General features: G+C 38.1%; 1 protein-coding gene across 5 annotated transcripts in view; it reads right to left on the bottom strand.

The window, feature by feature from the left end:
* The window catches only part of RRAGB (Ras related GTP binding B), a 51829-nt gene extending 50471 nt beyond the window's left edge, over positions 1-1358 (bottom strand). Inside the window, exon 1 of one of the 5 annotated variants that reach the window (XM_030305882.1) lies at positions 576-1358. In XM_030305882.1, coding sequence (XP_030161742.1) covers positions 576-667 — 92 coding nt within the window. In that variant the 5' untranslated portion in view covers positions 668-1358. The remainder of the gene's footprint in view (positions 1-575) is intronic. The other 4 variants (XM_030305875.1, XM_030305879.1, XM_030305880.1 and 1 more) reach the window with 4 other exon arrangements.
* Between the last annotated feature and the right edge of the window lie 14514 nt (positions 1359-15872).

Genomic DNA, 15872 nt, shown 5'->3' with positions numbered 1-15872 from the left:
AGATTTAATTTTTTATTATCTTAAAAAAAATTATCAAAGCAACATGTATAAGTGCTTTAGTGAAACAATACTGTCCTATTTGAATGTCCTCTATTATTTTTAAGTTAGCCTATTTTTAAAACCTGGAAGTATGTTTAGTCAGCTGTCATATTTTACTCATTACATGCACAAAGTATATACAATAGAAATCTCAAGTTCAGGAACAAAAATGCACTGAAAGTACTCTCAGGCCACTGATCTCTGCCCTGGAAATACCAACCTTCTCCCTAGTCGTCTTATCCTCAACATGATGATGTTAAATCTCCTTTACTGATAATTCAAAGAAACTCAAAACTATCTTCTCAATTAGAACAGTTCCCTCAACCTCAGGACTAATATTAGGCCCATCCCAAGGGTTGTTTCTGCCCAGTTAACGACCAATCGATCCTCTTTCCAGTTTATCCTGTCACCAAAAGCATGACACCAATCAACCTCACTGGTAAATGGAAGCAATTTATCATAGGTGGGGTGTTCTAATTCATATTTTCTTCAGTTAGAACCCCCATTCTAGGTTTGACATAATAAACTTCACCCACCCTAGCGATCCTTCAGGTTCCCCTATGGGAGGATCCATTCTTGGCCCCAGATTCTCTTTCTCCATCTTTCTCTCAGAGTCAGATTCTTCCATCGTGCAACAAGTCCTTTCCAGTCCTTTCTAAACCGCAGTACTCTTTCTCTTTTTTTTTTTTTTTCTTTTTCCCTGTTCACACCCTCAGTCGCCTACTTTAATTGCCTGTGGCCGCTAGGCCTGCTCTATTCTTGCCTCCGCCTTTGTCCACTGGGGGGCTGCTTTCCCCACGGTTACTTTAAACCGCCTTGAACTTGGCCTCAAGGAACAGCCTAGCTGGCCAGTTCAAAGGCTAAATGATGTGGTGGTGCAAAGGAAGAGACGGAGGATGAGTGAAAAAGAGGAGTGGTGGGGACTCGTGTCGAGTTTGGGCCTCAGGACCCAAAGTCTCGAAACGCAAATGTGACTTCACCCGAAAAGAGGTGGAGACGGCGGAGGTGGCAGAAAGAGCAGACCCGTGCGGTAGGCACTAAGTAGTGACTGTCCCCGCCGGCTTGTCGTTACCGACCCTGGTCGCCCGAGAGCGTCCGCCGGCAGCGGCAGTTATGACCTAAACGCCCGCCCTTCAGGAGCCCAGGTACCTCACCGCAGGCACCGACAGCAGGCCAGGATCACGTGGGCACCTCCTGTAATCCCAAAGCCCGTCACGTGACGGCTGCTACCCAAGGGGCGGGTGGACTGGGAAGACTACCATAGATACTGCGCGGATAAAGACAGAGCGTCGCCAGTCGCCATAGCTGCTATCGCTCCGCCTTGAGTCGGGTGGGAAGCTAACATCCTGTAAACTGTTTCCTTGTGGGCTGGCCTGGCCCAACTGGCCGGCCACGCAGAATTAAAGGAGACGTTTTCAATTTCAGTGCTTCAACGCTAGCTTCTTTGTGTGTGTGTGTGTGTGTGTATGTGTGTGTGTGTGTGTGCGTGCGTGTGTGTGTTGTTGTTGTTGTTGTCGTTGATGTTTTGTTGTTGCTGTTTTAATTGCTATTTCACCCTTAACATTTCTCTGTGAGGAAGGCCGAGCATTGTTTTTCTCTTCCTGCTTTTTAAGTCTTTGTCTTCTTTTTATTACTAGTCCCTGTAACTGAGCTTGTAATGAAATGACTTATTACATCCAAAGTGATTACAACTAAGTCTTTCGAATACTATGCACACAATGAAAGTTATTGCTGGGACCAGGTATTCATTGGGAAGTCTAGAAAGCATACTCATCTCCAAACTTGTTTAAAAGTGGAAGGGAAATAAATTCTCACTGACCATAGTAAGAAGTCAATAAAGTCTAAAATTGATAATGAAGGGACATTGATAGGTATTCATATAATATATTTAGACATAGAGACCTCCAGATAAAATGGCCAAAAAAGTTAAAAGGGGTTGCTTCTGGAGAGGAGCAGGGTAAAGGAAGTGAGGGGACTATTGCTTTTCATCTTAAGCCCTTTTGTACTATCTATCTATATCTAGAGATATAGATATAGATGGGTATATCACGTGTATATGTTACTTAATAAGAAAGGAAAGAAATAATGACAGAAGGGAGGGAGGGAGGAAGGAAAGTAGGAAGGGAAAGGAAACTGGATAGAACCAGGGTGCTATCTGCTTCCAGATTTCCCCAATTGCTGTTCTATATGATCCCTTCTCACCACAGCTGCCATGCCTCATGAAATACTTATTTCATTCTGATCACAGCTTCCTTAGCCCTATCACTCCCTATTTTACTCCTTCCTACCCACCAGCTTCCCCCAAACAAGTATTTGTTCAATTTTGTGTGTGTGTGGTGAAAGACTGAGTCCCAAAACCCTCCATAGATTCATTAGATTCGTTGCTGTCCATACCAGACAGTGAAACTAAGCCATGCTTAGTGTCAAAGATAAACAGAGTCTGAGTTAAAGCAGTGAAAACAGATTTTATTCAGTAACTACTGACAGTAGAAGGAAAAGCTGAGCTCCATTCCAATATGTGCAGAGGCAATTGGGCCTTTTAAAGGGACAATGAGGGAGGGGGAAGAACTGGGCTTCATTTGAGTCAGAAAAATGAAAATCAATAAAGGTTGGTCAGTATAAATGCAATTAAGCTGTTTGTTAGCAGGCAGTTATCAAAGTCAGGAATCTATCTTCCCACAGAGACTTGAAAACAAAAGCCCTATCCTTCCTGATTATTGTATTTCAATGGGATGGCTTTCAAGTCCTTGAAAAAGACACTTCTGAGTTGTAAGAGATATATATTCACAATTGTAAGCCCTTTACAATAATCTGAGAAAAATAGGTCAGGGACCTATCATCAGGCTATATAGAACAAACAGTAAATTATCTTTGATGTGTTGAGCTTTCTCAGGCACTTTAATGGAGGTTTGGAATCAACAGAGAGCTGGGAGTCATCCTAGGGGCGTGGAAAGTCTCTTCGTGCAGGGATTTAGGCAGAGTTATGTGCTGAGAGTTCTGCAGTTCTCATTAGCCCATTTTCTACAATTTGTCTTCTCCTCCCTTTTCTTCTGCTATCTTTGTTCCAGCTGCTATAATATCTGGCCTGGATAATTGAAATAGACTGCTAAATTATTCTCCTACAGTGGCAGCTCCAACGTTGTTGGGAGTGGTTGGAATAATCTTCATCAGTCATCTCACCCCAAAAAACCATTTAATGTAAGTAATATGTGCATGTTGTGTAAAGGAAGCTTTCAAACATATCCTCCAACCCTCCACTACCACCAGGTATCACCAGCCAAATTGTTCCCTTACACTCTTCTATTACAGAAATTCACTGTATCCCTGTTGCCTGTTTCCCTTTCCCTCCCCCTCTCAGAAACATCACATGTATATACCCACCATGACTACTTCCCTCAAGGTCCATGAGGAACAGATGAAGAAAGGGAGAGGAAAGGATGAAGAAAAGGGGGAGAAGTGAGGAGATGAGAAGAGTGAAGAGAAAGAGGAGAAAAGAGATGAAGAAAGAGGAGAAAAGGAGTAGGAGGATGGGAGTGGAAGAGAGGGATTTGAAAAAAGATTGAGGAACTAAACTGAATTGAGTTAATTGCAAAGTAAATGAATAGGATTGTTGATACAATGCATTCCTATATGGTCTAGAATTTGAGATTCTGATTTCTACCCAGGCATCCTGGGATGCTTATTTTTATATTTTCATTGACAAATCTTACAGAAATAAAAGATAAACCTTTTTGTGAAATTAATTTTTATTATAAGTACTTTTCAAAAAGTGTTGATTAAACTGTGCAGAGTTATTTATGCATCCATTCAGGAAATATTCATTGAGCAGCCATTCAGTTCCAGAAGCTACGTTAGACACTAGATATACAAACATTTCTCTATTTCAGGTCCTTACTGCATGTGAGATGCTTCTTTCTGACACCTCAGCTTCACTATATTCATATGCACATAAAACAAATCAGCATTCTGTCTATCCACATCCCACCCCATATTTTTTCAACCATCCATCTCAGCAAGAAAAAGTAATATAGACCCCTAAGATCCAATAAGATATCTTTCCTTATATTCTCTAAACCCATTCTAGTCACTTTTATCCTCAACAACCACCATGGGTCTCCAAATTGGTCATCCAGTTCCTAAATTGTCCCTCATAACTTCCCTGATCTTCTTTTTCTCCACCTCTGCTTCTTTCCCTGTTCCCATAGCTCACTGCTATTTTCTTTTTTTTTTATTTATCTCTTTTATTTTTTTTTAATTTTTTTTCTTTTTTTTTAATTTTTTTATATATATGAAATTTATTGACAAATTGGTTTCCATACAACACCCAGTGCTCATCCCAAAAGGTGCCCTCCTCAATACCCATCACCCACCCTCCCCTCCCTCCCACCCCCCATCAACCCTCAGTTTGTTCTCAGTTTTTAACAGTCTCTTATGCTTTGGCTCTCTCCCACTCTAACCTCTTTTTTTTTTCCTTCCCCTCCCCCATGGGTTCCTGTTAAGTTTCTCAGGATCCACATAAGAGTGAAAACATATGGTATCTGTCTTTCTCTGTATGGCACTGTTGGTGGGAATGCAAATTGGTGCAGCCGCTCTGGAAAGCAGTGTGGAGGTTCCTCAGAAAATTAAAAATAGACCTACCTTATGACCGAACAATATCACTGCTAGGAATTTATCCAAGGGATACAGGAGTACTGATGCATAGGGGCACTTGTACCCCAATGTTCATAGCAGCACTCTCAACAATAGCCAAATTATGGAAAGAGCCTAAATGTCCATCAACTGATGAATGGATAAAGAAATTGTGGTTTATATACTCACTGCTATTTTCAAGAGCCCCATGAGCTTATCCCTACATCTTTCTTGCAGTTCTTTATTCTCCATTCTCATCTCCTTGCTTGAAATATCAGGAAATAATCTTCCAGTTAACTAGACTTAAGGATTTTATGAATGAAATTCTAATAGAGGGACTTCTGGTTTCATGTACAACATGTAAGTAGATTAGGAGTTGCCAATCCATACTAACAAATAAAAGGCTGAACAAGCTGAAAAAACAACAAATCTTAGATTCATCAGAGAATTGAAGCCACAGGAAAAACTGCTAACCCTAAAACTGGAGAGACAAACAGGCAGACACAGAAAATGAAAACATCAGAACAGAACACCTCCCCTAACAGAAATATCTGTAGGAACCACTATTAGGGTAGAAAAACCTAAATTGTAATAGACAATTTGTTGGAGGTTCAATGTGGACGAGTCTGAGAGTTAAAAGCTCCAGGGCATCCCAGGGGCGCCTGGGTGGCTCAGTTGGTTAAGCATCTGACTTTGGCTCAGGTCATGATTTCATGGTTTGTGAGTTCAAGCCCCACATTGGGCTCTGTGCTGACAGCTCAGAGCCTGGAGCCTGCTTCAGATTCTCTGTCTCCCTCTCTCTGCCCCTCCCCCTCTATCCCCAAAATAAACATTAATTTTTTTTTTAAAAAAATTCCAAGGCATCCCAGTCAGAGGCCTCCACACTTTTGTGAATTTTACCTCCAGGAACTCTACTAAGTTTTCAGTGAGTGTCAGAGAATATTACCTTCCTAATACTGGAAGTGAGAGGTGAAAAGTAAACATTTTGAAATCAACTAGAACTTTCTGTTCTTATTAACAAGGCTGGACCTCAGGAGAAACTACTTTACTAGAGCCTAACTTGCTGGGGTTTTATCAGTGCATAGCCTACCTAAGGAAAGAGAAATGCCCAACTCCAGCCCACTTTAGACATCCTGTCCCACCCAGAAAAAGATAAACCTGAGAAGCACTGGTTAAGTTCACAGTCTAGAGACACAGGATCACCAAAGACATACATTACTGAGAGACTATAGATTATAGCCCCTACACAAACACACACACACACACACACACACACACACCCGCACACATACACATTCATACCACAGTAATACTAAAAGTCTATTTGCCTAAATTCCTTCCACCTCTACATTATCTATGTTATGTGTGCCTTTCAACCAAAAATTACAAGTGATACAAAGAGGCAAAAAACACAGTTTGAAGAGACAGAACAAGGATCATTATCAGAGACAGATATGCCAGAAATGTTAGAACTACCCAAACTGTTAATTTAAAATAACTATGATTAATATGCTAAAAGCTTTAATGGAAAAAGCAGATAACATGCAATAACCAATAAGTGATGTAAGCAGAGAGATTGAAATTCCAAGAATGAATAAAAAATAAATGTGTGAAATAAAGAACACTGTAACGGAAATGAACAATGCCTTGGTTGGACTCATAAGTAGACTAGACACAGCTGAGAGAAGAATCTCTGACCTTGAGGATGTATAAAGAAACTTCTAAGACTGAAAAGCAAATATTAAAAAGACTGAAAAAAAACACAGAGAAATACACACACACATGTGTGTGTGTGTGTGTATATATATATATATGTGTGTGTGTGTGTGTATGTATATATATATATATATATATGTATAATGGACTATGGGATAACAACAAAAATGTAGCATATACATAATGGGAATATCATAAAGAGAAAAAAGAAGAAGGAGCAGAAACAATATTTTAAGCAATAATGACTGAGAATTTCCTCCAACTTAATGTCAGACATCATCATAGACTCAGGAAACTCAGAAAACACCAAGCAGGATAAATACCAAGAAAAGAAAAAACTACAACCAAGCATATCATTTTCAAATGACAGAAAATCAACATAAAGAGAACATGAAAAAAAAATCTTGAAAGAAGCCAGAAAGAGCCCACATTATTTCCATAGTGGAGCATAGGTAAGTATTACATCTCATATGTTCTGAAAAACCATGGAAACAAGAAAAGAGTGGACTTAAATATTTAAAGTGCTGAAAGAAAAAAAAAAAAACACCAACCTAGAACTCTGTGCTCTACAAAATTATTCATTAAAAAATGTAGAATAAATAAAGACTTTTGAACAAACAAAAATTGAAGGAATCTGTGGCCAATAGATTTGCTTATAAGTAAAGGTCTTCAGAGAGAAGGAAAATTATACAGGTCAGGAATCCAGATCTAGATAAAGAAAGGAAGAACATCTGAGAAGGAATAAATGAAAATTTATTTTTCTTATCATAATTGGTTTGAAAACAGCTACATGAATACCAAAACATTCAGAATACCCAAGAAGTTGATCTGAAGACTGACAGAACAAACTACACAAGAAGAGGGGGGAAAAAAGGACACATTGTGGAAGGTAGGAGGAGTGGAGACATGATTTTGGGGAGAAACAGATCATGAGTGCTGTAGAGAAGAGGGAGCACTGGTCATGGAGAGAGAGGATAGAGGAGGGAGGAGAGAGAAGAGAGAGAGAGAGAGAGAGGGAGAGAGAGAAAGAGAGATCCACATAGGGGATCACATGAGGCAAGCACTTCCCCAAAGCCATGGACTAGAAAATGAGAGGGGCTGATTTTCATGAGGTTTTACAACCAGTGGGACTCAAAGACTGGAGTTTTAGAGGTGTGCTTGTGGCTGATGTGGAGCCCTGAGGGCACTGCAGTGCTCCTGTGGAGAAGGAGCACAGAAGCCCAGTAGCAGACATTGTGATCTGAGGACTCCTTAGGACACACTGGGAGAGACAGTTCCCCCTTCTTGGAGCAAATCTGGGAGAGGTGGCATTTGTCTCTCGGGAGACAAAAGAACCTGCAGGCACCATTACCCACCCCGCCACCTAGCATAGGCACAGAGACACCTGCTGAGGGCAGTTAACCTGGACACTGGTCTTTTGCTAGGCTACATTTTTCTGCAAACTCCACACCCCTGTAATTTGGTGCAGCTGTCATTCTGGGTCAAGCCTGCATCAGTCCCAGTGCTGTGAGATGCTCCCCCAGAGGACCAGCACATGTTCATGCCATGCTAGGTCCCCATGATTTGGATTTTAAAAACTCAGCCAGCCTGCATAGGATAGAACACAGGTGTACTGTGTAGCTGAGTGGGCAGATGGCCTGGATATAGACAGGGTGAAGGAGGGAATCTGAGGGACACCTGGGATACATGAGGTGGAGATTGTATGCTCTTCAGGGAGGACTTCCAGGGGCACGAACACCCCTCTCCAGGGACCAGGAGGGGGCTGATGCCCTTTCTTTCCTCTGCCCCTAAGCATAAACTACCCTCAGTAAGCAGCACAGCGCTAACACTGGAAGCCTAAACCACTTACACCAAGTCCTGTCCACCTGCATTCTTCAGGGGCTGCTTTCTCGGGCAAGTGTGCCTAAGAACCAGAGCAGTGGGACAGTCCCACATTATAGTACAAATATCCCACACTTACAATAACTGCTGAAAATAGAGTTCTGCAAAATTTTAGTTCTAGTGGAAATAGCATAGTCTCATTTAACAAGCAGAATAGAGAAAACCTACTTAAAACTCACAACACTCTGGCCAAGGACCAAACACTCTGCACTGAAGGCAAGGAGAAACCAGCAGATGACTAGCTTGAGGGAAAGAGCAGTCATAACACAGGAGCAGAGCAGAGTGCACACAGCATACACCAGAGACACTTCATGAAGTGCCAGGCCCTGGACAGTATATGACTTCTTCTTCATAAAGCCATTACTCTCAGGACAAAAAACATAAAAGGCTTTCTTAACACACACAAGATGACAGAGATGAAGAAAAAACACCAAGATGGAGGTATTCATTCCAAAAGAAAGAACAAAAAAATATCATGGCGAGGGATCTAATTGAAACAGATGTAACTAATATGCCTGATCCAGAATTTAAAGCAAAAATCATAAGGATACTAGCTGGGATTGAGAAAGTCATAGACGACACAAGGGAGTCCCTTACTGCAGAGATAAAAGACCTAAAACCTAGTAAGGCTGAAATAAAAAATACTGTAACCTAAATGTGAAACTTACTGATGGTAATGACCACAAGGATGGAAGAAGCACAGAAATGAATAAGCGATATAGAAGATAAAACTATGGAAAATAAAGAAGTTGAAAAGAGGAAAATAAAAATATTGGATGATGAAAGTAGACAAAAGGAACTCAGGGACTTCATAAAACATAATGCATTCATATTGTAGGAATTCTATAAGGAGAAGACAGCAAAAGGGGCAGAAACTTTACTTGACGAAATTATACCTGAAAACTTCCTTAATTTGGGGAAGGAAACAGACATCCAAATTCAGGAGGCACAAAGAACTCTCATCAAAATCAACAAAAGCAGGCCAACACCAAGACATATTGTGATTAAATTTGCAAAATATAAAGACAAAGAAAAAATCCCAAAAGTGGCAAGAGAAAAGGAAGTCCCTAATTTACAAGGAAAAACAGATAAGGTTAGCAGCAAATCTCTCCACAGAAACTTAGAAGAGCAAAGGGAGTGGCATGATATATTAAGTATGGTGAATGGGAAAAATCTGCAGCCAAGAATACTCTAACCACCAAGGGTATAATTCAGAACAGGAGACATAGAGTTTCCCAAATAAAAACTAAGAGTTAGTGACCTCTAAACTAGCCTGGAAGAAAGTAGAGCAAGAGAGAAAAACCAAAAGTGACAAAGACTACAAAAGAACAGAGAAAATCTCCAGAAATGACTTGCCAAGTAATACAATGGCACTAAATTCATATCTATCAATAACAACTCAAATGTAAATGAAATAAATGCTACAATCAAAAGACATAGGGTGTTAGAATGGATTAAAAAAATCAAGACCCATCAATATGATGCCTACAAAAGACTCATTTTAGACTTAAAGACACCTGCAGATTGAAAGAGGGGGAATAGAAAACTATTTATCATGCTAATGGGTGTCAAAAGAAACCTATGGAGTAGCCATACTTTTATCATACAAACTAGATTTTCAACCAAAGACTGTAAAAAAAAAAAAAAGAGAAAGAAGGGAACTATATAATAAATAAAAGGGTCCATCTAATAAGATCTAATAGTTGTAAATATTTATGGCCCCATTTAAAAGAACCAAAATATTAAAAAAAATTAATAGAAAACATAAAGGAACTCCTTGTTAATAATACAATTAAGGGACTTTAACACCTCATGTACATCAATGGACACATCATCTAAGCGGAAATCAACAAGGAAACAATGGCTTTGAATGACACACTGGACCAGATGGACTTAACATATATTAAGACCATTTCATCCTAAAGCAGCAGAATACACATTCTTTTCAAGTCCACATGTGACATTCTCCAGCAGAGATGATATATTGGGTCACAAATTGGCTCAGAGAAGTACAAAAAGACTGAGTTCATAGTATGCATATTTTCCAACCACAATGCAATGGAACTTGAAGTCAACCACAAGTAAAAACTTGGAAAGACCACAAATACAAGGATATTAAAGAAAATCCTAAAAAAGAATGAATTGGACAACCAGAAAATTAAATAATAAATAAAACAATACATGGAAATAAGTGATAATGAACATGAAAGTCCAAAACATTTGGGATGCAGCAAAAGCTGTCATAACAGGGAAGTATATAACAATACAGGGATTACATCTGGTAGCAAGAAAAGTCTCAAATACACACTCTAACCATACACCTATATGAGCTAGAGAAGGAACAATAAATAAAGCCTAGGGCCAGCAGAAGGAAGGAAATAATAAATATTAGAGCAGAAATAAATAACATACAAAATAAAACAACTCCTCCAAAACAGCAGAACAGTTCAATGAAACCAGGAAGTTGTTCTTTAAAAGAATTGATAGGGGCGCCTGGGTGGCGCAGTCGGTTAAGCGTCCGACTTCAGCCAGGTCATGATCTCGCGGTCCGTGAGTTCGAGCCCCGCGTCAGGCTCTGGGCTGATGGCTCAGAGCCTGGAGCCTGTTTCCGATTCTGTATCTCCCTCTCTCTCTGCCCCTCCCCCGTTCATGCTCTGTCTCTCTCTGTCCCAAAAATAAATAAACGTTGAAAAAAAATTAAAAAAAAAAAGAATTGATAAAATTGATAAACCCTTAGCCAGATTATCAAAAAGAAAATGGACCCAAATAAATAAAATCATGAATTAGAGACGAGAGATCACAACCAACACCACAGCAATACAAATATTTATAAGAGAATATTATGAAAAAAAATATTTGCCAAAAAACTGGACAATTTAGAAGAATGGATAAATTCCTACAAACATATAAAGCAGAAACAGGAAGGGGCACCTCAGTTCGTTAAGTGTCTGACTTATTCAGCTCAGGTCGTGATCTCATAGCTCATGGGTTCAAGCTCCACATCGGACTCTGTGATGATGGCTTAGAGCCTGGAGCCCGCTTCGGATTCTGTGTGTTTCTCTCTCTGCCCTTCTCCTGCTCATGCTCATGCTCATTCTCATTCTCATGCTCTCTCTCTCTCTCTCTCTCTCTCAAAAATAAATATACATTAAAAATGTAAAAAAAAACTGAAACAGGAAGAAATAGAAAACTTGAACACACTGATAACCAGCAAAGAAATTGAATCAGTAATCAAAATCTCCCAGCAAACAAAAGTTCAGGGCTAGATGGCTTCGCAGGGGAATTTTACCAAACATTTAAGAAGAGTTAACACCTATTCCTCTAAAACTTTTCCAAAAATAGAAATGGAATAAATTTTTCCAAACTCATTCTACAAGACCAGCATTGCCTTGATTACAATATCAGACAAAGACCCCACTAAAAAAGAATTACGGGCCAATATTTCTGATGAACATGGATTCAAAAATTCTCACCAAAATACTAGCAAATTGAATCCAACAATACATTAAAATAATCATTCTCCATGATCAAATGAGATTTATTCTTAGGCTGAAAGTGTGGTACAGTATTGGCAAATCAATCAATGTAATTCACCACATTAATTTAAAAAAAAGGATAAGAACCATATGATCCTCTCAATAGATGCAGAAAACGCATTTGTCAAAATACAGCATTGATTCTTGATAAAAAACCCTCAACAAAGCAGGGCTATAGAGACCACAATATATCTCAGCATCATAAAGGTCATATATGAAAGACCCACATCTAATATAATCTTCAATGAGCAAAAACTGAGACCTTTTCCTCTACAGTCAGGAAAGGGACAAGAATGTCCACTCTCACTACTGCTATTTAAGCTAGTACTGGAAGTCCTAGTCTCACCTATCAGACAACAAAAAGAAATAAAAAGCATCCAAATTGGCAAGGAAGAAAGTAAACTTTCACTATTCACAGATGGTATGGTACTCTATGTAGGAAACCCAACACCCCACCAAAATAATAGCTAGAACTGACACATGAATTCAGAAATGTCACAGGATGTAAAATCAATGTACAGAAATCAGTTGCATTTCTATGCACAAATAATAAAGCATAAGACAAATCAAAGAATTGATTCCATTTACAAAAACCATAAGATACCTCAGAATAAATCTAACCAAAGTGGTATAAGATCTGTACTCTTGAAAACTATAGAATTCCCCCCTTTTTTAAATTTATTTCTTCATTTTGAAATAGAGAGAGAAAGTGCATGGGCGGGAGAGAGGCAGAGAGAGAGAGGGAGGGAGAGAATGCCAAGCAGGCTCCACGATGTCAGTGCAGAGCCCAACAAAGGGCTCAATCTCACGAACCATGAGATTGTGACTTGGCTAAGATCAAGAGTTGGATGCTTAACTGACTGAGCCACCCAGGTGCCTCTGAAAACTATAGAACTCATATGAAAAAAGTTGAAGAGGACACAGAAAAATGGAAACACATCCCATGCTCATGAATTGGAAGAATAAATATTGTTAAAATGTCTGTACTACCCAAAGCAATGTACAAATTTATTTTTTTAAGTTTTTTATTTATTCATTTTGAGAGAGAAAAAAACATGAGCAGGGAATGGGAAGAGAGAGAGGAGAGAACGAGAATCCCAAGTGAGAATCTCCACACTGCCAATGGAGAGCCCAATGCAGGACTCGAATTCATGAACCATAAGATCATGACCTAGCTGAAATGGGATGCTTAACAAACTGAGCCACCCTGGAGCCCCACAATCTACACATTTAATGCAATCACTATCAAAATACCACCAGCATTTTTCACAGAGCTAGAACAAACAATCCTAAAATTTGTGTGGAACCACAAAAGACCCCAAATAGACAAAGCAATCTTTAAAAAGAAAAGCCAAGCTGAAAGTGTCACAATTCTGGACTTTAAGTCCTACTAAAAAGCTGTACTGATCTACACAGTATGGTACTGGCACAAAAATATACACATAGATCAGTGGTACAGAATAGAAAACCCAGAAATGGACCCAAAACTATTTGGTCAGCTAATCTTTGACAAAGCTGGAAAGCATATCCAATGGAAAACAGATAGTCTCTCCAATAAACAGTGTTGGGTAAACTGGACAACAACATGCAGAAGGATGAAACTGGACCATTTTCTTACACCATACACAAAAATAAATTCAAAATGGAGGAAATATCTAAATGTGAGACAGAAAACCATCAAAACCCTAGAGGAGAACACAGGCAGCAACCTCTTTGACGTTAGCCATTGCAACTTCTTACTACATATACCTCCTGAGGCAAGGGAAACAAAAGCAAAAATGAACTATTAGGACTTCATCAAGATAAAATCTTTTGCACAGTGAAGGAGACAATCAACAAAACTAAAAGACAACCTTCAGGATGGGAGAAGATGTTTGCAAGTGACATATATGACAAAAGGTTAGTATCCAAAATGTATAAAGAATTTATCAGATTTGATACTCCCCCCAAAAAACAAATGATCCCATTAAGAAATGGCAAAAGATATGAACAAGCACTTTTCTAAAGAAGACATAGAGATGGCTAACAGAAATGAAAAGATGCTCAACATCACTCATCGTCAGGGAAATTCAAACCAAAAAATACAATGAGATATCACTTCACACCTCTCAGAATGGCTAAAATCAACGACATAAGAAACAACAGGTGTTGGCAAGGATGTGGAGAAAAAAGAAACTTCTTGCACTGTTGGTGGGAATGCAAACTGGTGTAGCCACTCTGGAAAACAGTATAGAGGTTTCTCAAAAAAGTTCAAAATAGAACTCCTCTACTATCCAGCAATTGCACTGGTAGGTATTTACATAAAGGATGCAAAAATACTGATTAAAAGGGTCATATGCACTCTGATATTTATAGCAGATATATATAAATATATATATTTAATATATTTAATGTATATTTAAATTTATTTAAAATATACTAGATATATTTAATATATATTTAATATATATATAAATAAATATTTTATATATATATATTAAAAAAGCCATAAAACTTTTTAACTCAGCCATAAAAAAAAAGAATGAAATCTTGCCATTGGGAACAATGTTTATGGAGTTAGATTGTATTATGCTAAGCAAAATAAGTCAGAGAAAGACAAATACCACATAGTTTCACTCATATGAGGAATTTAAGAAACAAAACAGATTATCTGGGGGGGGGGAGATACAAACCATATAATAAAGTCTTAAGTAAAGAGAACAAATTGAAGGTTGCTGGAGGGGAGGTGGGCAGGGTGATGGGTATTAAGCAGGGCAATTGTGGTGATGAGCATGAAATATTGTATGTAAGTGACGAGTCACTAAATTCTACTCCTGAAACTAATATTACAGTACATGGTAAGTAACTGGAATTTAAATAAAACTTAAATAAATAGTGACAATAGTAGCAATGTATTTGATATATAGCATATGTATAAGAGAAATGAATAACAGCAATGACATAAAGGATGGGAGGGAAAATTAATTTTTTTTCATTATCAGACACACTACTCATGAAGTTGTATAATATTACTTAAAAGTGGATTGGGAATATTTAGAAATGTATTTTGCAAGCACTATGGCAACTAGTAACTTAAAATTTAAAAAATTAATACATGAAGAAAGGAGAAAAGTGGAGTAAATTAAAACCGTAAGTGGCAAAAAGAGTACAAGACAAACAAGAAAAAGTAACAAGAACAATAAACAGAAAACAGCAAATAGTAAAGTGGATCCTAAGCCACCTATATCAATAATCACTTTAAATGTTAGTGGTTTAAGTACACCAATTAGAATACAGAGATTTTCAGAATGTATCAAAAAACAATATCCAAGTATATGTAGTTGTAGGGGAGAAAAAGTATTTCCTTGACCCTCCTAGGTACTATGGATGGACCTTAAAATTAATTTGACAAAAAAAGACTAACAAGAGGAAAGCATTAAAATTTAATTAATATAAATTTTATGAGATGTGGGAGCCTTCTTAAGGAAATGAAGACTAAGAAACAGGCTTCGATATTTTTATGCAAGTTTTGATAAAAAGTGGACATTCATGTAGAAATATGATAGGTTAAAAAGTATGAGGTAAGTGCATTAAAATGGTAGAAACTTAGCAAATCATGTTTGTTAGGATTTTTCTTGGCATCCCTTTATCTTTATCTTCTAAGATAAGGATGCTCCTATCCTCTGCGTATATGAAGGGCATTTTTCACCTGAAGGTTTTATGACTTGTTTGTAGGAAAAGTGTGGGAAGAAGGTCAAAGTGATCTTCCTGCTTCTTTGGTTTTCTCAAATTCCTTCAGTTCAAAATATTCAAAATGCATGATGCCACACTTTTCAGTAGTGTATCCTGAACCCTATCATTGTTTACAAAAAAATCCATTTTAAATATAAAGACACGTATACATTAAAAGTAAATGAATGGAGAAAGATCTACAATGTAACATTAATCAAAAGAAAGTTAAAGTACATGTACTAGTTTTAGACATAATTGATTCCAAAGGAAGGGAAATTTTCAAAGATCCTAAGGGATATTACATAATGATAATTAGGTCAATGCTCTAAGAAAATCTAACAGTTCTTAATGTGTATGCAT

This window comes from Lynx canadensis, chromosome X (assembly GCF_007474595.2).
Source record: "Lynx canadensis isolate LIC74 chromosome X, mLynCan4.pri.v2, whole genome shotgun sequence".
Taxonomy (NCBI): domain Eukaryota; kingdom Metazoa; phylum Chordata; class Mammalia; order Carnivora; family Felidae; genus Lynx; species Lynx canadensis.
The sequence above is the reverse complement of the archived record's forward strand: the minus strand, read 5'-3'. Positions and strand labels throughout refer to the sequence as shown.